Source organism: Prionailurus bengalensis, chromosome F2 (genome assembly GCF_016509475.1).
Source record: "Prionailurus bengalensis isolate Pbe53 chromosome F2, Fcat_Pben_1.1_paternal_pri, whole genome shotgun sequence".
In the NCBI taxonomy this organism is placed as follows: Eukaryota; Metazoa; Chordata; class Mammalia; order Carnivora; family Felidae; genus Prionailurus; species Prionailurus bengalensis.
Genome location: NC_057353.1, coordinates 945,788 through 971,945, shown reverse-complemented (window position 1 = coordinate 971,945; position 26,158 = coordinate 945,788). Strand labels below are relative to the sequence as shown.

At 37.3% G+C, this 26,158-nt stretch overlaps 1 protein-coding gene across 1 annotated transcript in view; it reads left to right on the top strand.

Annotated features, from left to right (window-relative positions):
• The window catches only part of PRKDC (protein kinase, DNA-activated, catalytic subunit), a 204,104-nt gene that overhangs the window by 77,262 nt on the left and 100,684 nt on the right, over positions 1 to 26,158 (top strand). The window contains exons 37-48 of the mRNA XM_043601034.1: positions 3,323 to 3,508; positions 3,876 to 3,974; positions 5,056 to 5,223; positions 8,306 to 8,433; positions 14,317 to 14,524; positions 17,302 to 17,480; positions 19,117 to 19,285; positions 19,534 to 19,599; positions 21,181 to 21,253; positions 22,346 to 22,494; positions 24,994 to 25,131; positions 25,564 to 25,683. Coding sequence (XP_043456969.1) covers positions 3,323 to 3,508; positions 3,876 to 3,974; positions 5,056 to 5,223; positions 8,306 to 8,433; positions 14,317 to 14,524; positions 17,302 to 17,480; positions 19,117 to 19,285; positions 19,534 to 19,599; positions 21,181 to 21,253; positions 22,346 to 22,494; positions 24,994 to 25,131; positions 25,564 to 25,683 — 1,683 coding nt within the window. The remainder of the gene's footprint in view (positions 1 to 3,322; positions 3,509 to 3,875; positions 3,975 to 5,055; positions 5,224 to 8,305; positions 8,434 to 14,316; positions 14,525 to 17,301; positions 17,481 to 19,116; positions 19,286 to 19,533; positions 19,600 to 21,180; positions 21,254 to 22,345; positions 22,495 to 24,993; positions 25,132 to 25,563; positions 25,684 to 26,158) is intronic.

The window sequence follows — 26,158 nt, the reverse complement described above, 5'->3', positions numbered from 1 at the left end:
TATATATTCATTTTTGAGAGACAGAGCACATGTGTGCATCTGCAGGTGGGAGAGGGGAAGACAGAGAGGGGGAGAGAGAATCCCAAGCAGGCTTTGCATTGTCAGTGCAGAGCCCAACATGGGGCTCGATCTTGCAAACCATGAGATCGTGACGTGAGCTGAAATCAAGAGTCAGACTCTTAACGGACTGAGCCACCCAGGCACCCCAAGGTATTTTATTCTTTGTGATGCAATTGTAAATGGGATTGTTTTCTAAATTTCACTTTCTGATAGTTGGTTATTAGTGTATACAAACGCAGCAGATTTTTGTATATTGGTTTTGTATCCTATAACTCTACTGAATTTGTTGAGTAGTTTTAACAGGTTTTTTGGTGGAGTCTTTAGGGTTTCCTATATATAGTATCATGCCATCTGCAAATAGACATAGTATTACTACTTCCTTTCTGTTTTTGATGCCTTTTATTCCATTTTCTTGTCTGATAGCTGTGGGTAGGACTTCCAGTACTGTGGTGAATAAAAGTGAGAGTAGACATCTTTTCTTGTTCCTGATTGTAGGGAAAAAGCTCTTCAGTTTTTCACTATTGAGTATGATGTCAGCTGTACATTTGTCATATATGGTCTTTATTATGTTGAAGCATGTTCTCTCTGTACCCAATTGTTGAGTTTTTAAAAAAATTTTTTTAGTGTTTTTATTTATTTTTGAGAGAGAGAGAGAGAGAGAGAGAGAGAGAGCGCACATGAGCTGGGGAGGGACAGAGAGAGGGGGAGACACAGAATCCGAAGCAGGCTCCAGGCTCTGAGCCGTCAGCATAGACCCCGACACAGGGCTTGAACTCACAAGCCATGAGATCATGACCTGAGCTGAAATCAGACTCTTAACTGACTGAGCCACCCAGGTGCCCCCAGTTTGTTGAGTTTTAATCATGAGTAGTTGTTGAATTTTATCAAATGTTTTTTCTGCATCTATTAAGATGAGTATATGCTTTTCATTCTTTGTTAATGTAGCTTATCACACCAATTGATTTGTGGATGTTGAACATCCTGGCATCCCTGAAATAAACCCCGCTTGATCATGGTATATGATCCTTTTAAAGTATCGTTGAATTTGATTTGCCGATAGTTTGTTAAGGAATTTTACATCTATGTTCATCAGGGATACTCTCCTGTAATTTTCTTTTCTTGTAGTTTCCTTATCTGGTTTTGGTACCAGGGTCATGCTGGCCTCAAAGAATAAGTATGGAAGTGTTGTCTTATCTTCTAGCTTTTTTAGAAGAGTTCGAGAAGGATTGGTGTTAGTTCCTCCTTAAATGTTTGGTAGAATATACCAGTAAAGCCATTCTGCTCTAGACATTTGTTTGTTGGGAGGTTTTTGATTATTAATCCTACCTCCTTACTATTAATTGGTTTGTTCAGATTATCTTCCCATGATTCAATCCTGGAAAGTTGTATGTTTCTAGGGTATCCATTTCTTCTAGGTTGTCCCATTTGTTGGTGATTGTTCATAGTGGTCTCTTATGATGCTTTGTATATCTTTGGTGTAGGAATACCTTCTTGAAACAAGGAAGTTGAGTGAAAACCTCCTTGAAGTCTGAATTTTGAGGCTATTAGCTCTTTCCCCCCAGTTTGGCTCCCAGAATATGGTCAATTAGGTATATACCTTCAGGCAGGGTATCAGAATATTTTGACAAGCCTAAGAGAAAATAAAGATTCAGTATCATCATTGCCCAGCCAGATCAACCTACAGAGATCTTTACTGCCAGTGAACCCTGCCCACTGCACAGTACCTGTAGTCAGTTCCTCAATATGTGTCGACAGCCAAGGAGCACCAGCCTTTGAGGAAATGGATTTTAAAAGGGAGAGGCAACTAAAAAGCCACTTGACACAGAGACTATTCAGTGAGATAGAAATGTAAAGAGAAAAGAACCTCAGAAAGATGAAAGGAGACAGTGCATTGACAAAATAAGAATTGGTACTGAAAAGAATACCATACAAAAAAACCTTTTGGGAATTAAGCATAGGCATCAGAAATTAAAAATGAAATGGGTTTGGAAGATAAAATTTAGGAACTCTCAGAGAGAATAAAGTAAAAAGGCAAAACAGAAAATAGTAGAGAGAATGTTGGGATCCATTGATAAGGTGTAACACCAGGACCTCCACCCCAGAGGGAAGACAGGCCCAAGGAAAGGCCTTTATGCATAACACAGCTCAGGAGAATGTGCCCAAATTGAAGGCCTTGAGTCTCCAGATGGGAAAGGGCCATTGAATATCCAGCACAGCGTATGAAAGCAGCTCCACATGGAGTAAATTTCTTGAAAATTCAGAACCCAGGGGTTCACCACGAGAAAAGATTCTAAAAAGTTTCTGCAGGAGACAACCTGATTACATTTAAAGGCATCAAGAGATCAGATGCCGTTTGTCTTTCCAACTGCAAAGAGGACACTGGAAGACTGTAAGCCAAATTTCTTTCACAACTCAGCAAAGAAGATTCCAACCTGGAGTTCTGGCCTGGAATCTGGCCAAACCATCAGTCATATGTGAGAGTTGAATGCACATGTTTCAGATGTGCCAGATCTCAAAGGAATCTTCTCTCCCCTGCACTCTCATCAGTCAGTCAAGAAAGAGGAAGATGTTGGATCTGGGAAGTTGGCTCAAACACAGAGAAGGAGACCAGTCTCCTGGAGGATGCTGAGGTGACACCCAAAGAACAGTGACCTTAGACATTCCAGAGTGGGAGCTGTGCTGCCACTGAGATGGAGCTGATAGACTTCTTGTTGTGTGTAGATGTCTTGAGGAGGTTTCATTAATTTGGGAGAATTTGATGACAAATAATGATAGGCACATTGAAAACAGGAAAGAAAGCAGGGAAATATTAACTTCAGGGAGATCAAAATGTTGTGCAAAATGTTTACATTGTCGTAATGATAAGAATATTGAATAGTAATCTAACCAAAATTAGGATGTCACTATTGGAAAGGTGGTGGGACAGGAAATGTGTGCGTGCAAGCCTGTTGTGTATGCTTCTGTGCATGTGCGTATGCAACAGAAGAGCGCTAATTCTTCCTCTCATCGAGAATGCCCCCAGCTAAGAAAACAAGAGACAGGATGAGCATGATTTCATAAAGGAGACCACCTGATGCTTTTGTGGGAAAATTTACATGTTAAGTTGCTCTTCTCAAATCTGAGGGGTTGTGAAATAAACAGCTGTTACAGAAATAGTATCTTTATTTCCCAAGAATAGCTTTGAACCGAAAGTAAATTTTGTTCTATACCTGCCAGTCTTGATGTTGAGGATTTTTCTTCAAGCACCATACGCTTGTTTCAGGTGAGCGCCATTTTGAATGGTATGTTAGATCAGAGCTTCAGGGATCGAGCCAGCCAGAGACACCAAGGACTGAAACTTGCGAGTACAATTCTGCATAACTGGAAGAAGTGGGACTCGTGGTGGGCCAAAGATTCTGCTCCTGAAAGTAAAACGGCAGTGCTGACCTTACTGGCAAAAATTTTGCAGGTATCTTGAGAAACCTATTAAAAATGCAGTTGTTTTGGAATCTCTAAGTTGTATCTTTAAAAATTTGATGGAGGTTTCTTAAGAGCTCATTGGTTTGATAAATAAAAAGTATTTTTATTGGATAGTTGCTGATTACATTTTCCCTTTCTGATACTTTATCTTATACGTTAATCTTTTCAGTGTTTTTGCATATGTCATCTTGCCAGATAGATTCAAAATATTTCAGGATAAGAATTGTTAAAATATTATTGAAGCCCAAGAACAAATTTATAGGTTATTTCTGAAGTTAAAAAACTTGGAAAACGTGTTAAAAGAAATTAGAGGCATAATATAGAAATGTATCATGTTTTTATTTACCCTCCTTTAGATTGATTCATCTTTTAATACAAATCACAGTGCATTCCCTGAAGTTTTTACAACATATGCTAGTCTACTTGGTGATTCAAAGTTGGGTTTACATTTAAAGGTAAGTGGTGAAAAAGATTTTTCTTTTAGATTACATTCTCCATTATTTTCCCATTTTATATTTTTGCATATCTGTGATATTTTCTGTTTTTTATTATGGCAAATTTCAAACATACTCAAAAGCAGAGAATAACCCCTACATACCGGTCATTCAGCCTCAATAGCCGTCTGTCTATGGCCATCTCTCTTCAACTATGCAGTCACTCCCATCCTTGAAGGAAACCCCTGGTACCATTTTATCTGATCTGTGCATACTTTTATATGTCTCTAAAAGATAAATATAATCACAATGAGCTTACCATACTTAGAAAAATTAAAATTTATCTTTGCATATGTATGATTTAAATTGGCTTTTTTGAGAATTGCTGTATTAGCAAATGACAGAATTTAAACTATTACTCAATTATTTTTCTATTAATAAATATATCTTGGTAATTTTTAGGGTCAAAAACTTAATATTATAATTTTGAAGTCCTATAATAATTAGATTTTATGCTCTAATAAAATGTGGCCTTAATGAAAGCCATCTTTTTACTAGGTCATGAAGATGTTTCTTTGGAATTTTCTGTTTCATGATTAATCAGATTTCTCATTTCTCAATATGTGAGTCTGAGAACTTACTTTCCACACAAGGGAGATAGAAAACAGCATCTAGTTTCTTCTAGTTTCTTTTACTTCTTTATGAAGTTCTGAATTAGTCCTGTGAAGGAATACTTATAAATTACCTCATAGGTGTTCAGGATGTACTTTCCACACCAAACTTTTCCAGTTTATCTCTACTAGAGTCTATATTTGTAGAAGGAAAAATCACACACAGAGTCATATACAGTATCCTGTTTAATTACACATTAATTAAATTAACATTGGCCTGAGTTGGCCCACTGGCCTCTAGAGTAGAAGCTGAGATACAGCATCGCCTTCAGGTTGGTCTTCAATGTAATCTAGAAGGTATTCTGAAGTCATTCATTGAATCCACACAGTGCTTTATTTGCAAAACCTTTAGAAAGCAGTAATTTTATTTATTCTGTAGGATTCGTAAGCACCAACTGGTGCAGTTTCATATGTCTGCGTTGCTCCCACAGGGTCAAGCTGTAATTCTTCTTCCATTCTTTACCAATCTTACTGGAAGCAGTCTTGAGGACCTTAAGCATGTTCTGGAAAAGCTTATTGTTTCTAATTTCCCCATGAAGTCTGAAGAATTTCCCCCGGGAACTCTGCGTTACAATAATTATGTAGATTGCATGAAAAAGGTTAGTTTTTAGTAGTACTAAGTAAAATTAAAACAATGCTTTTCTGTTACATTTCTTGATGAAAAGAAGTGAAATATTCTGAGTCAGAGAAGTATTCTAACTGTAAGAATTCAGTTCAGTTCATTTTGAAAGCTGGGTAGCTGTGAAAGCAGGTGCATACCCAAATCTTTCAGAATTCATCCTCCTCCCATTTTAATTTGAAATATTTTATGCAGAAAAATATTGTGAAGTATTGTATGCATAATATATACTTTTAGAAAAATAATGCCAAAGAGCTAAGAAATGGAATATTACCAATATGGTTCAATTTCTAAAATTTAATTAAGTAGTGATTATTTGAAAATTTAATTAGTGATTATCACCTATATTATTTAATGTACAGCTGAAGGTCTCTAAAATATCAGTGGCTTAAACAAGGTGGTGGATTATTTGTTTCTCCTGTATAGTACTAGATGGTTGTTTTTTTCAGCAACTAGATACAGGTTTCCCTTGCTATCCAAAAGTAGAGCATTTCTGTGAAACCTTTTATAAGCCTGAATGGCATAAACAAAGAAGCATTTGCCATTAACTTATATGGAAATTTTTTGAGCATTCCTAGACCCAAAAAATATCGTCTCTTAGGTGCTTCTCATACCAAAGGACACATCTTGTGTAGAATAAATTGAGATAAAGCACAGATGCTCACAGACACAGTTACTTCACAGCTATGGCAGTTTGATGCTGACTGAGATGCTAGCATAGTTCTTGGGGAAAGAGCTTGGTGGTGCTGCTCTCGTTACTCAGGGTATATGCTGCCTGTATAACAGCTTACTGCAAAACAAATGCAGAATGCTATTTTTGCTTTTTTTTTTTTTTCATAAAAGCAAAAATCCTCTGGATTTCTTCAGTTAGTGAAAATAGGTTCTAATATAGGTCTTTCATAAGAGCAAGGTGGTATATCACATACTTTTGAAAAGCAGATGATATGGGTACTTGACTGGAACTTGGATTCAACCCATAAAAAATTAAGAGAATGACCATTGGAGGGTGGATAGTGGTCTGCCATACTTGTGATGGATTGAGCCCTGGGCTAATGTCTCAATACTCAAAAATGATGAAGATATTATCTTAGAGTAAAACAAGGAAGAAACTGAAAGAAACAGATGATTCAAATACACTAATGCTAAGGTAGAGATAAACGTAGGGTATAGGTGTGGCAGATTATATTTTCCAAAGATGACTGTACCAATATATTTTGTCCCACATGTTCTTTTTACGGTGTGACTCTTCAATTGAGAGACAAAGTCTAATTTTCCCCCTGTGGATATGGGTTGGTCTTGAAGACTCACTTAGAACAAAACAAACAAAAATGCAGTGGAAGTGTTGCTATGTGACTTCCAAGGCTAGTCACAAAAGGCTTAATACTTTTCTCTTGACTCTGTCTTTCTTGGATTTCTTATCTGTAGGACCCATCACCATCCTGTAAGGAAGCAAAGTAGCTACATGGAAAGGCTATTTTACAAACACCATCCATCCACCCAGATGGGTCTGTTTTATATAATTTTCCCCAAACATACAGAAAAATGGAAAGAACAGTCAAGCATCTGTATAACCACCTTTTGTCATTTTGTCATACTTGCTTTATCTGTATATGTATGCATGTGGTATGTTAGTTATTGAAATATTTGCAGGTTAGTTTCAGATATCAAGATACTTTACCCCTAAATACCTCAGCATACATGTTCTAAGAATAATAATAATAAGGCACAATAATGTTTTTATACCTAAGAAAATTAGCCCTCCTCTGACACTATGTGTTATGTAGTGCGTATTCACATTTCTTTAAATGTTCCCATGTTTAGCTGTTTTTTTTCAAACCAGTACCTAATTAATGATTGCATCAAATTGTCATGTCTCTAATATCTTTTAATCTAGCACTAGTTCACCCCATCCCTTTTATTTTTCCATGACATTGTGTTTTTGGAGGAAACTTCCAGATCTTCTCTTGAATACTTCTCTTGGATGTTGTCCCCTGTTTGATTGTTTCCATGAGATGTTCTTTAACTTGTCCACCATCCCCTGTATTTCCTCTGAACTAGAAGTTAGGCTTAATCCGTGGTCATGAGATTCAGGCTAATCTTTTTGGCAACAGTAGTGTATCAGGAGGCAAATACTGTCATTGTCCCACTGGTAGTGGCCTCAAATCTGGAGGCCTGGTTAAAGTGGTGACTGCCTCATCTCTCTTGAATGGTGCATTTCTGCAATTAGCAGATCATTGATGTAGTGATACCATCTAAGTATCCTGTTCCCAAGCAGTCTGTTACCTAATGATTATTGCATCCATATTACTTTCTCTTAATGTAAATGCTCTAATATAAATATAAGTGCAGTCACTAAACATTTGAAGAAAACTTCCAGCCTAAAAAGATGTAAACCAACAGGAAGAAGGAACTGAGAGGGAACTGAGTCCACAAAGGGAGATGGGAGATGAGAACATATAAAAGAAACTGTAAGAGTAACTTCAGAGAGGAGAGAAGGTATTGTGTCCATGAAGTAGAACAAGTAAGTGCTCTTGGAAATTAAATATATAAAAGCAAAATTAAAAAAAAAAAAAAAACAACTTTGCAAAACAGAAGATAAAATTGAGGACATTTCCCAGAAAGTAGAACAAACGGATGTCAAGATGGAAGATGGGAGAGTAGAGATGAGAACATTGGGTGAGTAGCTAGAACAGCTGCTGTGCGATGAAGGTCATGTGGAAAAGACACAGGTCTCCAAACTGAAAAAGCCCCAGAGTACCTGGAATGGTGAAGACAAAGTCCTCAGTGAAGGCACATCATCGTGGAGTTTCAGAATCTGGGTTCAGATCTTTAGAAGATCCTGACCGCTCGAAGAGGGAAACATATCTACAAAACCTTAAAAGGATCAAAACTCAAATATTTAGCAAACATTTATTATGTGCCAGGTATTCGTTATAGCTGCAGAAATGGTGGAAGTATTAGCATTTGTTAATTCTCTGTGAAAGCCTGTTTTAATTTTGTTAGAACTGTTCAAAACAAAAATAAAAACCCAAGGAAATTGTTATTATTGTTGTTTCTTCTAGTTCCTAGATGCATTGGAATTATCTCAAAGTCCTATATTGTTGCAGTTAATGACAGAAATTCTTTGTCGGGAACAGCAACATGTTATGGAAGAATTATTTCAATCTACTTTCAAAAAGATTGCTGGAAAGTAAGTCATAGTATTCTAGTCTGGGACCCCAGGAACCATATACATTTTATTTCTTTGGGAAATTATCTTCTCTGTTCCAAAAAAAGGTTGAGTGGCAATTGCAGTCAACTCTTACAACTAAATTTTATTTTGTTTTTCTTGGAGGAAAAAAGAACTTATTGTGAGAATTTTAAGCACAGTCAAAGCTAAAGGGTAAGACTGTAACTGAGCATCCAAATCAAACACACTCCAGAATTTTCCGGCCTCATCACCCCTGTTTTAGTCTCTTTTCTCTTGTGCTGTAGTTATTGTAACAAAGCAGATCCCTGATGTCATTTCACCTCTAATAACTTCTGCATGTATATTTAAAATTATACTGTTATTCTTGGGTTGCTATATAGTACTGTTATCAACAGAGAAAAATTATCAGTAATTCTGTTTTCAGATTTCTCCAGTTGTCTTAAATGCTCTAGACTGTTGGATTATCTTTTTACATGGCATTTCACTGTTGTATCTCAGTCTGTCTTCATCTAGAACAGTCCCCTACCCTCTTATTTTTTTGTTGTTGTTAAAGAAACCTGGACACTTGGCCTACACGGTTAGTTACATCCTCGATTTACCTGATTTTTGTCTGTTCTTTTCATTTAACTCGTTCCTCTAACCCCGGTTTCCTGTAAGTGGAAAGTTAGGTCTAAAAGCTTAGTTAGATTCAGGTTCAAGTTTTGGCAAGATTACTTAATAGTGGATGCTCTGTATTTCGTGTTCATGGCATTTGGCACATGGTGTGAAGTGGTCTTAATTTTAACGATGCTAAGATTAATCAGTTATGTTTGGCGTGGGCTTTTCCTGAGGTTCTAGCATCCATTTATGATAGTTGCCCCAAATCATTTATTTTATCAGGAGTTGCAAATGGTCATTTAAAAAATCCTTTTATTCCTTCTAAATTTAAGAGCTAGAATTATGTTGTAATGAACTTGCCTTTATTACTGGGACTATGTGGTTACCCAAATATAGTTTTAGTGTTGTAGGAAATCACAGTGGACAAAAGGGAACAAATTTGATCATTAATTTTTTAATTAATTTTTAAAGTTAGGGCTTGACGCTGTGGCTACTTCTAATTGTGGCCAGTGAGTCTTTTTTTTAAAAATTCTTTTTTACCATTTGTTTATTTCTGAGAGACAGAGATAGCGTGAACGGCGGGGGGGGGGGGGGGCAGAGAGAGAGAGAGAGGGAGACACAGAATCTGAAGCAGGCTCCAGGCTCTGAGCTGTCAGCACAGAGCCCGATGCAGGGCTTGAACTCATGAACCGCAAGATCATGACCTGAAATGAAGTCGGACCCTTAACTGACTGAACCATCCAGGTGCCTTGTTTTGTTTTGTTTTGTTTTTTTATCAACATTATTTATATTGATTTGTAAACATCCATGGTATTTTATCTTACTGAGTTGTATTTTACATATCATAAAATTCACCTATTTTAAGTATAGAATTCAGTGATTTTTAGTAACTTTACTGAGTGGTACAGCCATCACTATAGAATAATTTCATCCTCTTGATAACATCCTATATTAACTCACATTCCCATTCCCAGCCCCAGGCAATCACTAATCTACTTTCAGTCTTTATAACTTTGCCTTTTCTGGACATTTCATATAAATAGAATCATAGACTATGTGATCTCTTATGTCTGGCTTTTTTTTTTTTCTAGCAAGTTTTTGAGGTTCATGATGTAGCGTGAATCAATAATTCATTCCTTTTTATTGATATTTTAAAAAACCATAATTAACCAACTATAGAACATTCTATACAATGGGAGACTACACATTCTTTTGAGCACACATGGAAGCCATAAAACAAGTCGTAATAAATTTAAAAGGAATGAAATCTTACAAAGTATGTTCTCCATCCATAATGAAGTTATTTATATGTTAATAATGGAAGAAAACACTTCTAAATAACCAACTAATTAATACATTTGTAAGTAGCCCTTGGGTCAGAGAAGAAATTACGAGTGAAATCAGATATTTGATCTGATATTTGATCAGATCAGATCTGATCTGATATTTGATCAAATGAGAATTTGATCTGCATGAAATACGAATAAAGCATATCCAAATGTATGAGATAGAACTAAAACAGTGCCTAGAGAGGAGTTTGTATTTTTTAATACCTGTATTAGAAAATAAGAAAAAGTTACAGAGAGGGAAGGAGGCAAACCATAAGAGACTCTTAAATACTGAGAACAAACTGAGGATTGATGGGGGGTGGGGGAGAGGAGAAAGTGGGTGATGGGTAGGGAGGAGGGCACTTGTTGGGATGAGCACTGGGTGTTGTATGGAAACCAATTTGATAATAAATTATATTTAATAATTAAAAAAGAGAAAATAAGAAATATCCTAAATCAGTAATATAAACCTGTACCTTAAAATCAAGAAAAAGAAAACTAAACTGAAGAGAAGCAGAAGGAAGAAATAATAAAGATTAGATGAAAATTAATGAAATTGAAATTAGAAAAATGGTGGAGAAAAATCAGTGAAACTGAAATTTGTTCTTTGAAAAGGTAAATGAAGAACTGTTAGCTAGACAAACTAGGAGTAACAAAGAAGGTACAGTTCATGAAAATTAGGAAGGAAAGAGGGAGTGTTACCACTGACCTCTCAGAAGTTAAAAAGATAGGGAAATATGAATAACATTATGCTAACAAATTCAACTTAACTAAAATGGACAAATTCCTAAAAAGTCACAAAATACCAAAGTGACTGAAGAAGAAATAGAAAATCTGAGTATAACCTTTAGTAAGTAAATAAATAGAATTAAAATCTTCTCACAAAAAGAAAAGAATAAAATCTCACAAGGGAAAGCCCAGACCCAGATAGCTTCACTGGTGAATTTTCATCAAATATTTAAAGAAAAAATATCAACACTTGATAAACTCCTCAGAAAATACAGAAGAAAGGAATCCTTCTCACCTTATCCTATGAGGCTAGTATCACACAGATAAAGCCAGAAAGAAACATTGCAAGAAACCTATAGACCAGAATCCTTTGTGAATATAGACACACAAATTTTCAAAAATGTATTAGAAAAACACATCCAGCCAAGGGAACCACCTGAGTGGCACAGTCGGTGAAGCGTCTGACTTAGGCTCAGGGCATGATCTCACTGTTTGTGAGTTCGAGCCCCATGTTGGGCTCTGTGCTGACAGCTCAGAGCCTGGAGCCTGCTTCGGATTCTGTCTCCCTCTCTCTCTCTCCCCTGTCCCCATCAGATTCTGTCTTTCAAAAATTTAAAAAAACAAAACAAAACAAAACACATTCAACAACATGTAAATATTACACACTGTTGCTAATTGGGATTTGTCCTAGGAATGCAAAACTAATTTAACATCTGAGAATCAATGAATAGTATATAGTATATTAAAAGAATAAAGGACAGAAATCACATTCCCATTTTAGTGGATGCAGATAAATTTGTGACAAAGCCCAACATCCATTCATGATGAAAAGGACAAAAGGTCATCTATGAAAAACCAACAGCCAACAGAATATTTAATAGTAAAAGACTGAATGCTTTCCCCCTAAGTCTGAGAACAAGGCAAGGATGTGTACTCTTTTCAGTTCAACACAGTACTGGAGGTTCTGGCCAGTGCAGTCAGGAAAGAGAAAGAAATAAAAGGCAACTAGATTGGAAAGAAAGAAGCAAAACTGTCCTTATTCACAGATGGCATGAGGGAGAGAATCCTAAGATCTACAAAAAGCTTTCAGAACTAATAAGCAATTATAGGAAGTTTGTAGGATACCGGATCAATGTTCAAAAATCAACTTTTCTGTATATGAGCTGAGAACATTTCAAAACTATAACTAGGAATATAATTGTTTTCTTAATAGCATCATAAAAACAAAGTAATAAATTTAGTAATAAATTTAACAAAAGCGCAAGACCTGTGCACTAAAAATTATAGTCCACTGCTGAAAGAAATAAAAAAATAAAGATTTAAATAAATGGAGAGACATCCCATGTTCATGAATTTGAAGATTCAACATTTGTTAACATGGCAATTCTGTTAAGTTGATATATAAATTTAATGTGAACGCTGTCAAAATTCCAGCAAGACTTTTGTGTGTGTGTGTGCAATTAAAAATTTTCATTTTAATTATAATTTACTTAGAATATACTCTCTGTGAGTTTTGTGTTCCAAAATCATTTGGTAAAGTTTTCTTCAATACGTAGCTGTTATACCAATTAGTTAGGTATGCTTATTTTAATTATCAGATTTTAGAAATGTTTATGTTTTTTCTTTTGATTTAATTTTCTTTTTGAACATGTAAAACATTTACATGATTTGAAGGTCATATCTGTATAATGAACTATATTCAGGAGTCTTATTTCTGTCTCTGCCCCCTCTCTTATTCCTTTTCACCTCCCTTTTTTTCCATCTCATGTCTTCTACAGATCACTACATGTTGGTACCAAGAGATCTTCTTCAATCCTTTTTTATTTAAATAACTGTATAATTATTCACTATAGCATACTATTTTGAAGCAGCCCCCTTGGGCTCAGTCTTTTGCTGTTAAAAATAATGTCACAGTGAATAGCCATGTGTATATGTCATTTTGTATTTTGCCAGTATGTCTTTGGAGTGGATTCCTATACATAATTCAAAAATTAAATGCATTTGTAATCTTGCTAGCTTTTACCACATCCCTTATTTTGAGGCTGTGATTATTTACATTCCCTCAACAATGTATGAGAGTGTCTGTCTCATCACAGCCTTGCCAACAGAGTATATTGTCAAACACTTGGATTTTTTTCCAATTATATAGGTGAGAGGGGATCTCTCAGTGTTGTTTTAGTTTATATTTCTCTTATTATGAGTGAAATAGAGCATATACTCATATATTTAGAGCTCATTTGCATTTATTTTAAGTAAACTATCTGCTGGCCCATTTTTTGTTACCAGATTTTTGCTCTTTTTCCTTTTCTTTCCCTGCTCCTCTTTTTAACTTTCTGTGTAATAGTTTTAGGGCTGTGCATCTCTGTTGTGCTCAGTATCAGGAAGCTCTTCAGAAGAATTTAAATCTAAGACCGTGCCCAAATAAATGTTACAGAAGCCCATGTAGCATCTGTCCTGCAGCCTTACAGTTTTGTGACTGAATTACCTTCATCTAATATTTTTACTCTGGTTCCTATTTAACTTCGGAGTATCAGGATTTTAGAACCGGAAAAAGATTTTAATAATCATTTAGTCCTAACCTCACATTTTTATAGGTGAAGAAACTAACTGTATTCTTAGTTTATAGATTTATAGACAGAATCTTAGAGATGATCATTCAAGTATCTTTCATTCCAGATAAGAACATAAAGGGCCAGATGAATGTATCTCTGTATAGGAAATATGAATGGCAGTTTGTTACTAGGAAGAGACTAGAATTTGTAAATTATGATCCATGAGATTCAAATTCTGGAATTGTGATCATCTTCAGGCCTGAGACTCTCCCATAGCCTCAGCTGTTTTCTAAACAACATCAGATTTGAAAGTAAATGAAAACTGTTCTTAATGCCTAAATTTGGCATGAAGATTTCTGGGGATGAGTATAATAATATGATTTATGTACAGATGTTTCTTGTTTTTCATGGTGTGTATATGTATATATATGTATATATATATGTACATATATATACATATATATATACATATATATACATATACATATATGTATATATATGTATATATATGTATATATATGTACATATATATATACATATATATACATATATATATAATCTTTAAAGTTATTTTTTTAATTTGTAGTCATTGGTATTTATTTTGCTTGTTTTATGTGTGGGCACTCAAAATATTTGTTCAAAGCAGGGATGTTCATATAATTTTCTTTTTTTCTTAGGAGTTCATGTGTCACACAATTAGCCCTTTTGGAAAGTGTGTACAGAATGTTCAAGAGGGATGACCTACTTTCAAATGTCACTCGCCAAGCATTTGTAGATCGCTGCCTTCTCACTCTGCTGTGGCACTGTAGCCCGAATGCCTTGATAGAATTCTTTAGCAGAATTGTGGTGGATGCCATTGATGTGTTGAAGTCTAGATTTACAAAGGTATTGTACATCTGTTATTAAATGTACTATTAAATTTTTTTTAGTGTTTCATTTATTATTCTTGAGAGTAAGACAGAGTGTGAGCAGGGGAAGGAGAGAGAAAGAGAGGGAGACACAGAATCTGAAGCAGGCTCCGTTCTCTGAGCTGTCAGTACAGAGCCTGATGTGGGGCTCAAACTTATGAACCGTGAGATCGTGTCCTAAGCTGAAGTTGGACACTTAACCAACCGAGCCACCCAGGCGCCCCTTAAATTGACTATTAATAAGAATTGATAAATCTCCTTGGCTGGTGTTCTTAAAAACTTCCGTATGTTCAGTCAGAAGATCTCTGTTGCTCAAGGAGCATTACTTCAACAGTTTGGTAACAACTTGTAGTTACATGGGATCTGTGTTAGTTTCCTGAGGGTGCTATAACAAATTACCGCCACCATGGTGTAGAACAACAAAAACTTATTCTCTCATAGTTCTGTAGGCCAGAAATCAGTTTCCTCGGGCTGAAATCAAGGTGTTGCAAGGCTCTGGAGGCCCTAAGGGAAAATCCGTTCTTTGCCTCTTCCAGCTTCTGGCAGCTGCCAGCATTCCGTGGCTTGTGGCCCCATCACTCCTCTCCCTCCTTCTCTGGTCACATTACCTCCTCCTTTTCTGTCTAATTTCTCTCTGCATGTGTTGTATTGAGGGCCCACTTGGATGATCTCCCCATCTCAAGATCCTTTACTTGATTTCATCTGTATAGTTCTTTTTTGTCATATAAGGTAACATTCATGGTTTCAGTGATTAAAATGTGGGTACTTGTATGTGGATATTATTCAGCCGAATACAGTCCACCTGCACCAAATGTTCCCTCTTGCAAAATACATTTATCCCATCCCAACATCCCTCAAAGTCTAAATGCATTATAGCATCAACTTTTAAGTCCAAGGTTGCATCTGAATATCATCAGCTCAGAGTCCTTTTTCATCATTCAAATCATATGAATCAGGTATGGGTGGGATTCTGGGTATGATCCATCATGAGGCAAAATTCTTTCCATTTGTGGACCTGTGAAACTAGAAAACAAATTATTTGTTTTTCTTGCCTGTAGAATTCAGGGATTATAACAGCCTTTTTTCATTTCATTTTGTCTCTGTCCCTTTCAGTCCAAGCTGGTGGTGTTTCTTCTGGTATGACATTCTCAAAAACTCTGTAGCTCTCCTATGTATGCCTTAGAGGTTTACTAACAGGAGAGTCCTCCACAGATCTTTGCTGGATAATTCCATCTCTGTTCCTGGTTCTGATGAAATAATTGAGGGCATCCATGAGTCCCATGCTTAATTTCTTTAGCAGTAGTCCAAGATTGTCCAGCTACACCCTTGTTGTCTTTGGAGCCACTTTTTTAACAGTGAATCTCCTAATGTTAGCATCTTTTACAGTCTGGATAAGCTGAGAATTTCTCAAATCAAGTTTTGGTTCTTTTTGCCCAGCAGTTCCTAACTCAATTTATCTCTTGCCCCTCACATTTTATTTTAAGCAGCAAAGAAGAAAGGGGGTAGCACCTTCTAAAAATTTGCTTGGAAATTTTTAGTTAAATATTCAAGTGCATGGCTTGTAAGTTCTGCTGTGTGTGCAGCCATAGAACACTATTTAGCTAAGTTTTCTGCCACTGTATTACAAGGATCTCCTTTCCTTCAGTGTCAAAAAATATGTTCTTTATTTCCTTCTGAGACCTCACCAGCAGCTACTTTAACATCCATATTTATACCAAAGATGTGTTTATGATGATTGAGATGTTCCCTAAGACAATTTGGTTTTGCTAGCATGCTTTTTTACTTCCTTCTGAGCCCTCACCAGCAATGCCTTCAGTGCTGGTATTTCTACCACCAGTCTCTGCAGGCAGTTTAGGCTTTTTCTGTCATGCATGGCAAATTTCAGCCTCTACCCATCATCCAATTCCAAAGTCACTTTCATATTTTTGGCATTTGTTACAGGAGATTAAACTCATAATGCCAAAATGTGTGTTATTTCCTGAATCTTCAAGTAATAAATTACCATAAGCTTGGTGGCTTAGAACAACAGAGATTTATTCTCTCCCAGTTTTGGAGGCCAGAAGTCCAAAATTAGTTTTACTGACCTAAATTTATGGTGTTGTCATGGCCACGCTTGCCCCTGTGGCTCTGAGTGTCTACTTCCTGTCTCCTCCAGCTTCTGCTGGCTGCTGGCATTCCTTGTATGTGGCTGTGTCACTCCGACCTCTAATTCTGTCATCACATTGCCTTTTCCTTTCTGTCTCATCCCTTTATGTATCCTCTTATACGGTTACATATGATTTCATCTAGGGCCCACATGACCAATCCAAAATTGTCGCCCAATCTCAAGATCCTTAACGTAACCACATTTGCAAAGTCCTTTTTTTGCCTTATGAGAACTCATAGGTTCTGGGAGTTAGGACTTGGATACCTTTAGGAAATACTATAAATAGTTGAAAATCTTGTTTTTTAATACATTGAAGTTTCACCTGTTGTCATCATGACTTTGATAAGATTTTGTGTAAAAGTCCTATATTGATGCCCTAAGTTCTCTATTTGGATATTATGTGTTATTTCCTGCCACATTCAACGTAACACATCAATATACCCATGTTTCTGACCCTTGGCAGTCTCCTATTGAAGTGATTCAACATGTTTGTTAAAATTATTTTCTATGTAAAGAGCATTGAGTATTAAATTGAACATTTGATATATTAAAAAACTATTTTTCTTGTTTGATGAGACCAAAGACAATTACTTGTTACTTTTCCTTAGCTAAATGAATCTACCTTTGATACTCAAATCACCAAGAAGATGGGCTGTTACAAGATCCTAGATGTGATGTATTCTCGTCTTCCAAAAGATGATGTTCACTCGAAGGAGTCTAAAATTAATCAGGTTTTCCATGGCTCATGTGTTACAGAAGGAAGTGAACTTACAAAGACACTTATTAAGTAAGATTTTTAGTTAATTTGGGGTTGTATTTGATTCGTTAATATTTTTGATGCATGTATTTTATGCATGTATATATGTTTATTTAAATATGAGTTTTTATGGTTTTCTTGGGTTTTTTTCTTGTGCACAAACTACTTCAGTGTACTTTAATTTAGCAGGTTATGGGTAACGTGTTTTATCCTATAGTCATCTTTTATAAGGAATAAAACTTCTTTTCTTTTATTGTTTTTTTCTACCATTTTCCTCCCTTAATAGGTTGATATATTGTTAGTGGCATGATTTACAGCACGAAGGGATTTATGTATTTTATTTTTCCTGACCTCCATTTGAAATTAAAGGAATATTGCATGTCTAAGCAGGTTTTCTGTAAAATACAAAGCAGTCCAATACATTTTCTCTGAAAGTGGCCTTCTCGTGAAGTTCCCTCTTAGTTAATATTGACACAGACATTGCCAGGCCTCACTTGCCTTTCCCAAGCAAGCTGTTCCGTACTGTCCTCTTACCCTCACCCTTCTTTTACCTCCTCGGGGAATGATGTGCCCGGCATCCATTCATCTGCACTAACAAGAGACTTGGGCGTCCTGTTTTATTTCCCTTCATCTTCATCTCTCCGGCCTGCATGTCCACCCTGTCAGTCATCGCATCTGGCGGGGGTTATCTCCTCAGCACTCCCAAGACCGGTGCCCTTTTCTCATCCTCCTTCCTTCACCTAGCGTTGTAGCGTCTGGTGTTCTTTGGGGAACCACTGCAGTGTAGTCTCCTTCTCCGTTATTCTCCCCGCTCCTGGGCTTGTCTCTATCAGTTTTGCCTGTGCTGCTGCTAGTCTGATAATACCTCTGCAGTGTGAACCTGATTGTTTCATCCTCCTACCTGAAACACTTCAAAAGAACCTCATCTTCAGTAACAGGGGCCAGCAAGCTTTTCCTGTAAACGTCCCACTCGATAGTAACTATTTTCAGGTTTGCAGGCTATATGGTCTCTTGCAACTACTGCAGTGTACTGGGAAAGCAGTCATAAACAATGTGGAAACGAAGGGGCATGGCTGTGTTCTGACAACACTGTTTTCAAAAGTAGTTGGCCACCTGGGCATTGTTTGGAGATCGCATTGTGCAGAATGCACTCCAGGCTCCTTAGCATGGCAGGCGAGCTCTTCCGGGAACGCCCGCCTCTCCACCTTCGGCTCACTGCCAGGCACTGCCAGTTCCCACCTCATCTTCTGAACACGCAGTGTGGCTTATGCCTTGCTGGAAGTGACACTCTTCTCTCTGCTCATAATCTTCACATAACTAAGAAATCAAAATTCAGTTCCGATAATTTCTCTTAAAACTTCGTTGGCTCCTTCGCCTGGGTTACTGTCCATCTTCCTTGTTTCCGTGTCTTAACTTACCGTGCTTGTTGCTGTTGCTGTGCATACCACAGTGTGGTGAAATCCCTAGGCACTGTCTTCCCTCGAGGTGTGCGTGAATATAGTGACTTGCTTGACTTTTATTTTTGGTACCTGGTACTGTACTGGGCACAAACCTGACACTCGGAAAAAGCTAAACTGAATTGAGATCCTGTTGTCGGGCATTGTTGGGCTCTAGCGATGATTTCCCTGTTAGGTGAATTGATTTTTCACCTGGATCTACTCTGCAGATTGTGCTATGATGCATTTACAGAGAACATGGCGGGTGAGAATCAGTTGCTAGAGAGGAGAAGAGTGTACCATTGTGCTGCCTACAACTGTGCCATTTCTGTTATCTGCTGTGTCTTCACCGAATTAAAATTTTACCAAGGTTTTCTGTTGAGTGAAAAACCTGAAAAGGTAGGCTTCTGAAATTTTCACTGTTGCTGCCATTGTAGGATTGCAAGTTAGATTATATGAATTAAAATTGTATCATAATTTGCACCTTCTTATAATATTAAAGATGTAGTTCTTTGAGTTCTGTATGTATATATTTTAAAGCCAAAATGCTTCCCCATGAATTATAAGTAGCGTTAACTCTATAGTAGCATCAGCAATAACAATTTCCACTATTCAGATATTTTTATTACGACTTTTTGGACTTACAGAACTTGCTTATTTTTGAAAATCTGATTGACCTGAAACGCTGCTACACATTTCCTGTAGAAGTTGAGGTGAGTCAAATTTTTAATGGTGTTCCTAGGTTTAAAAAATTTACCAAGAGCTTATAGAAGAAAAAGCAATATGTTATGATGAACAAAAACTCCCAGTATCAAGTCTGCTTTGAACTATAAAATCTGGTAGTTTAATGTAGTTCAGCCTCTCAGGCACCTATAAAAGCATGATCATAACTCGACTTTTTGCTCTTTTAGCTAGTAAAGGATAGAAAATGGCAATAAAAGGAGCTGGGAGGACACATGCCAGCAGTGTTTTGCTGAGTTAATTTATCCGTTCTGTGAAATTGAGGTCCATCCAGATACAGAATTATAACGCTCTGGCCCTGCTTGGGTGATTTGGCAGGATAATGGGGGTGCTGTGAGCTGACGTCATGTGGATAAGTGGAAAACTTGCTGTGGCAAACGTGACAAGCTTGATTTTAGCCAAGCTGAGTTTGACACACCAACCTCAGCGATTGGTAGGAGATTGTTACTGCAGCTTTTCACAGCCCATTGGAAATGGGAATTGGGCGGGCAGAGTGCCAGAGCTCTGGGTTGTCTGGGTCAGGAACTATCATTCATGTTCACCTGCCTAGCTGCTGACCTCGACCACATCTAAGTCGTTCATGAGTTCGTGTAAATGGTTGCTTCCTGCCTTGTGCCCTTTTGGAACAAGACTGGGAACTTTTCTCAAGGTGTAACACTGTTCAAAGAACTAAAAATCCAAAAAATAATAGCACTAGTGTATTAAGCATTCAGACACTTGGTATATGTCACTTCTAAACTTTGCAACAACACTGTGAGGTGCTATGATATACCATAACCATGCAGTTGAGGAAACTGAGCTCGTAAGTAAAGTGCAGACTGTTAGTAATTTGGGCCTGTGGCTGCCACATCTTAGCCCACCCTGGGTCCCCAAGCAATTTGGCAAAAAAATTATTTTTGCAGGTTGGCAAAGTTTTATTTATTTTTAAATGCTTATTTATTCATTTTGAGAGAGAGAGGGAGCACGAGCAGGGGCACAGAGAGAGAGTCCCAAGCAGGCTCTGCACTATCAGCACAGAGCCCGACTCGGGGCTTGATCTCAGGAACCGCAAGATAATGACCTCAGCTAAAATCGAGTTGGATGCTTAACCAGCTGAGCATCCAGGTGCCTCAAAAAATTAATTTTTAAACAAGACTTTTATCAAATTTAAAAGCATTAAAAAATATCCACAAAGAGGGGCGCCTGGGTGGCGCAGTCGGTTAAGCATCCGACTTCAGCCAGGTCACGATCTTGCGGTCCGTGAGTTCCAGCCCCGCGTCAGGCTCTGGGCTGATCGCTCAGAGCCTGGAGCCTGTTTCCGATTCTGTGTCTCCCTCTCTCTCTGCCCCTCCCCCGTTCATGCTCTGTCTCTCTCTGTCCCAAAAAAAATAAAATAAAACGTTGAAAAAAAAAATTAAAAAAAAAAATCCACAAAGAAATACAGGTGAGTGCCCTTAAGGAATGCTTTTCCCACAGATTCTCACAGAACCCCACTGAGGCAATTGCTACTAAACTAGAAAATCGTGATCAGGATTTTACAAAGTTTTAAGTGGTGTATTTGTTTTGCCTGATAGGTTCCTATGGAAAGAAGGAAAAAGTACATTGAAATTAGGAAAGAAGCCAGGGAAGCAGGAAATGGGGATTCAGGTAGGTTGTTTTTAAAAGATGAGAAAGATTCTAATAGTTGGTATTTGTTACGTAAATAAAAAATATTTTAAGTACACCAAAACATTGAAATAGAGTTTGAAAAGGTTTTATGTGGCAAGTAGAATTTTACTTTGAAAGAAATTTAATCAGCTAAACTTTTACCTATGTACAAAGATCTCAGAATGGCCAAAGAGGGCTGAGAAATGGTATGCTTTTTCTTAAAAGTGCAAGATTGGTTGATAGTTATCTATGTTTGTATATGGATTATGTCTGTATGTTGTTTAAATACATTCAAGAATCTGTGTTAAAATACAGATCTCATCCTGCCATTCCTCTGTTCCAAACCTCTGTCAACTCCCACTTCCCTGAAGACAGAGCTGCCTAAGACCCCTGACCCACCTGCTGCCCCCCTGCTACTCTCCTGCTCACTGTGCTCCAGTAGCACTGCCCCCCTGCCTGTACCTATAGGCACCAGGCTCCTTTTGGCCCCAGGGCATTTGCACATGATGTTTCCTCAGCCTAGAATAATCTTGGTCCCAGATATCAGCGTTTTGTTTAATGCCAGCCTTTGAAGGAAGTTGTCCTGGCTTCCTGTTATAAAATTATCTGTCTCTTGCTCCACATGCTCCTTGTTTCATTTTTTTGCTTAATTTTTCTTCATACCTTTTTTTTTTTCCTGACTTGAGGATAAATTTTGGACCAGTTTTGTAAATTCTTTACATTTGTGAATTGGTTGTTTTTCAGTAGTATCTTTTCCCACATTTATGTTATACTTTTATGCAGAATGTACCCCGTCAAAATTTTAACTGCAAAGAAATTCTGTTAACATCATATTCAAAAATTGTATGTGGTTTAACTTAATTTCTTTGTCCATGACAGTATAGAATAACCGCTCACTAATGACAAAAGCAGGAGGAGGTGTCTTTTCCCCATTTCCTTTTTGCTTTGTTAATCTGGATTATCAGTGGAGAATCACAGGATTGATAAAAGCCTTAGTTAACACAGTCTTTTAATTTTATTAATATCATTTGAACTTAGAGAAATACATTTTTTACTAATTTGAATAAATGTATTTTGTTCTTTATATCTTAGGTGGCCCTCATTATATATCTTCCTTGTCGTATTTGGCAGACAGCAGCCTGAGTGAGGAAATGAGTCAATTTGATTTCTCAACTGGAGTTCAGAGCTATTCATACGGTTCCCAAGACCCTAAATCTACCACTGGTCATTTTCGGAGACGGGTGATCACATGTCACATATTAAAAAATATTGTTGGCATTTATAAAGGAATTGGGCTTCATACTTAGGGGAAACTAGTTCTGTGTCAGTAGTCCTCAGAGAATAGCGTGCGGAGAATTTTCCAACATCTGTGTCCCAGCTTTCCATCCTCTAGACTCAGCAATTGGATTTTGTCAGTACAGGAAAGAAAGCTGTCTGCAAGGGCTGATTCACAGTAACCAGTCTTCATGAGATTACTGTTTTAAATCAGAACTGCCTTTAAGGGTTTCCAGTGAGAAAGACGACTACCATACTCAGAGGTCTTGCTGGTATGACTGTTGCATTCTCTCTCTACAGAAAACGAAGAAGCTGTTTGAATATTTGATGTTATCTAACTGAGATAACTGAATGCATCTGTATTCACAAATAATAGCTTGACCTCATAAACAGACAGGAAACTTGTAGGTAGACAGACACCTGTGCACCTGCACAGACACACACATGTGTACGTATGTGTAAAAGCATGAGTTCCACAGATACATCTGATTCCTGTCCAGGGTTCATTCAAGTTTTTTCCCTTTCCAGTTTCTTTGATATGCACTAACTTCTTTCTCTCAACCCCTTTCCTTTCCTCCATACTGATGTCCTCCCGGAGTGGGTCCTGACCCACAGGCGGGCACCTCACTCTCTCCTTCTCCATCCCCAGACATTGCCAGGCAGCTCTTGCCCCCTCTGGTCTACCCAGCGGCTTTTTGCCCGAGGAGGGTGGGAGCAGTGCAGCGTTTTTGAAGTTGAGTTTGTCTGTACCTTACGTTGCCTCTTGGGTTGGCTTCTCTCTTTTTTAATGACTGTTTAAAAGAGGAGCCATTCATTAGTTCTTTCACCTAGATTATGTCATACATCTCTGCTGGGCAATAAAAGAGTGTGACTTTGTTCTGTTATGGCTACACTGGCTAGTGAGACTCCTCTTTTGTGAACAAAAGAGGCATCTTGGGTTCAATCCTCGTGCCTTCAGTTTGATCGCATGACTGAGTCCTAGTTCAGATGTATCTAGTCCTTGTGAGCAGCATCTTGATATACAATAATTTTTACTGAAAAACCTGTTGAGTAGATCTGAATGCAGTCAAATATTGTAACTCCTTTGACACCTTACCAAGTATATGGAAAAAGGGACATTAAGATTATTCTAATTGATTTTTGTGGCTGATTGAATGTGGTTTTTTCTTGTCTCTTATAAACCTGATAGTGTGTAAAATTTACTGTTTCAGTGCTCATTTAGCACTGTTCCTAGTAGAACATAACATCACTTCCTGTCATTTCTAAAACCCCCAGTTTATAGAAATTATCCATTGTCTTTGGGAGGAAAGAGACCATACCCACAATGGTTATAAGAAGACTCCTTTTCCAAATACTGTACATCTTTGGGAAGTGATGTTCTGAAATAGTTCCTGCTACCAGGGCAGACAGAATTACAGAATTTTGTAGGGCCATTTTATTCCTCTTTCTACTCAGTTTCTGTAAGTACTTTAACTGTCTAAAAATTTCTTCTTGGGATTTCTCAAATCTTTCTTTTCTGAAAATTATCTTCCTGGGAAATATCCAGATAAATTGTTCAGCTCTGTGTGTGTGTGTGTGTGTGTGTGTGTGTGTGTGTGTGTAAAATTTACTATGTATATAAAACCTCAATTCATTACATTTATAAAATAATTATCTCTGCTATAATTTCTAAGAGAATTTTAGGGTCAACAATGGTTTAAAAATTTTGTTCTTTTATTAAAGTATCAAAGCAAATTAAGGACTTTATGAAGTTTTTCAGAGAAAAACTCATTTTCAGTTTACTGAGAAAAGAAATGTTGGTAAAAGTTTATCTTAAAATTATGTGTCAGTAGCTCCACTTTCTCCATAACATGGCAACTAAGAATCATGGAGACTATTGTTCTCAAGATATTGAGCATTCTTGGGCCTCCTAGACAGAAACATTTGGAAAGATCTTTGTGTTTGTACAAAGCAACACATGTCTGCATGGATGCTATAACCTGAGTATGACCCCCAAGGAGATCTCTCCCCATGAGGAGATCAGAGGAGAATTATGTATCTATAACTTAAGGAAGATATGAGGTCCTGTAATTTTTTCTAAGTTGTTTAATAAGAAAACCTAATAAGTATATTTGATATTATTACTCAAGTATCGTTGTTACCTAAGTGTGTGTTTTGTGATATTGCCCCCAAAGTCAGAATATCACATGCACTGAAATTTTATTATTTTTAATTTTTTATTTACTTTAGAGAGAGAGAGAGAGCACAAGTGGGGGAGAGGGGCAGAGGGAGAGAGCGATAGAATCCCAAGCAGGTTCTACACTCAGTGTGGAGCCTGACAGAGGGCTTGATCCCATGACCCTGGGATCATGACCTGAGCTGAAATCAAGAGTTGGATGCTCAACCAACTGGCCCACCGACCCAGAGGCCCCTGTATACTAATCTAACAGTGTACTCTGCATCATCAGATTCTTCCCTTTTCCTAGGATTATAAAGATCCCGTGATCCAAGATGCTGTCCTGGAGTTAGAAATGGATGAGCTTAATCAGCACGAATGTATGGCAACCATGACAGCCCTGATTAAGCACATGCAAAGAAATCAGATCCTACCTAAAAGAGAAGAGGTTTGTTTCTGCTAATCTGATGGTGTCTCATTTAATACTGTTTATTGCTATCACAGTAAGAATGAACACTTAATGTCAAATACCAAATTCTGTATCTAATAAACGTGATTTTTGTTGCTTGTGTCTTAAATTTTTTAAACAATTTTAATGTTTATTTAATTATTTTGAGAGAGACCAGGGGAGGGGCAGAGAGAGAGAGGGAGAGAGAGAATCCTAAGCAGGCTCCATGCTGTCAGCACAGAGCCAGACATGGGGCTTGATCTAATGAACCCTGAGATCATGACCTGAGCTGAAGTCAAGAGTCAGATGCTTGACTGACTGAGCCGCCCAGGAGCCTTTTGTTACTCGTCTCTTATTTTGTCATCTCATGATATCAAAGTGTGAAGTTATTTTATTCCACTTTTTAAGGTAACTTTGAATGGATTATTTCAGGGTTCAGTGCCAAGCAGTCTTCCCCCTTGGATGAAATTTCTTCATGACAAACTAGGAAATCCATCAGTATCATTAAATATCCGTCTCTTCTTAGCCAAGCTTGTTATTAATACAGAAGAGGTAAGTAATTTATTATTTCTTTAAAAATTCTTTGCAGTTTTATGTATGTACTTAAAACTCCTAATAAAGAAATGATGTAAAGGAACAGAGCATGACATTTTTGTTCTCTGAACAAATTTGTTCAACATCAATCTTTTAATCATTTTTTCAACTTGAAAATTAAATTTTATTGTGTTAGAAATGATCTTTTTATAAAGCACATGTGTTGGCACTTTCTAATGGGTTCCAGCCTAATTAGTTTATAGGAGCAAAAATGGTGAAAATATTCCTATTAATGATATTTGAAAAAGACCTGACTTTTAGATAATTGCTGAATTTATCAGTTGGTTTATGTATAGCACCACATCCGGGGAGACCTCTTCCACCGGTGGCAGTTAGGGAAGAGAGCCCTTGAGTGACGTGAAAAGTGCAGTGGGAATTTATATTCTGTGTATAAAGAACACTGTGGACAGAGACGGCATCTGACAGAGCCAGG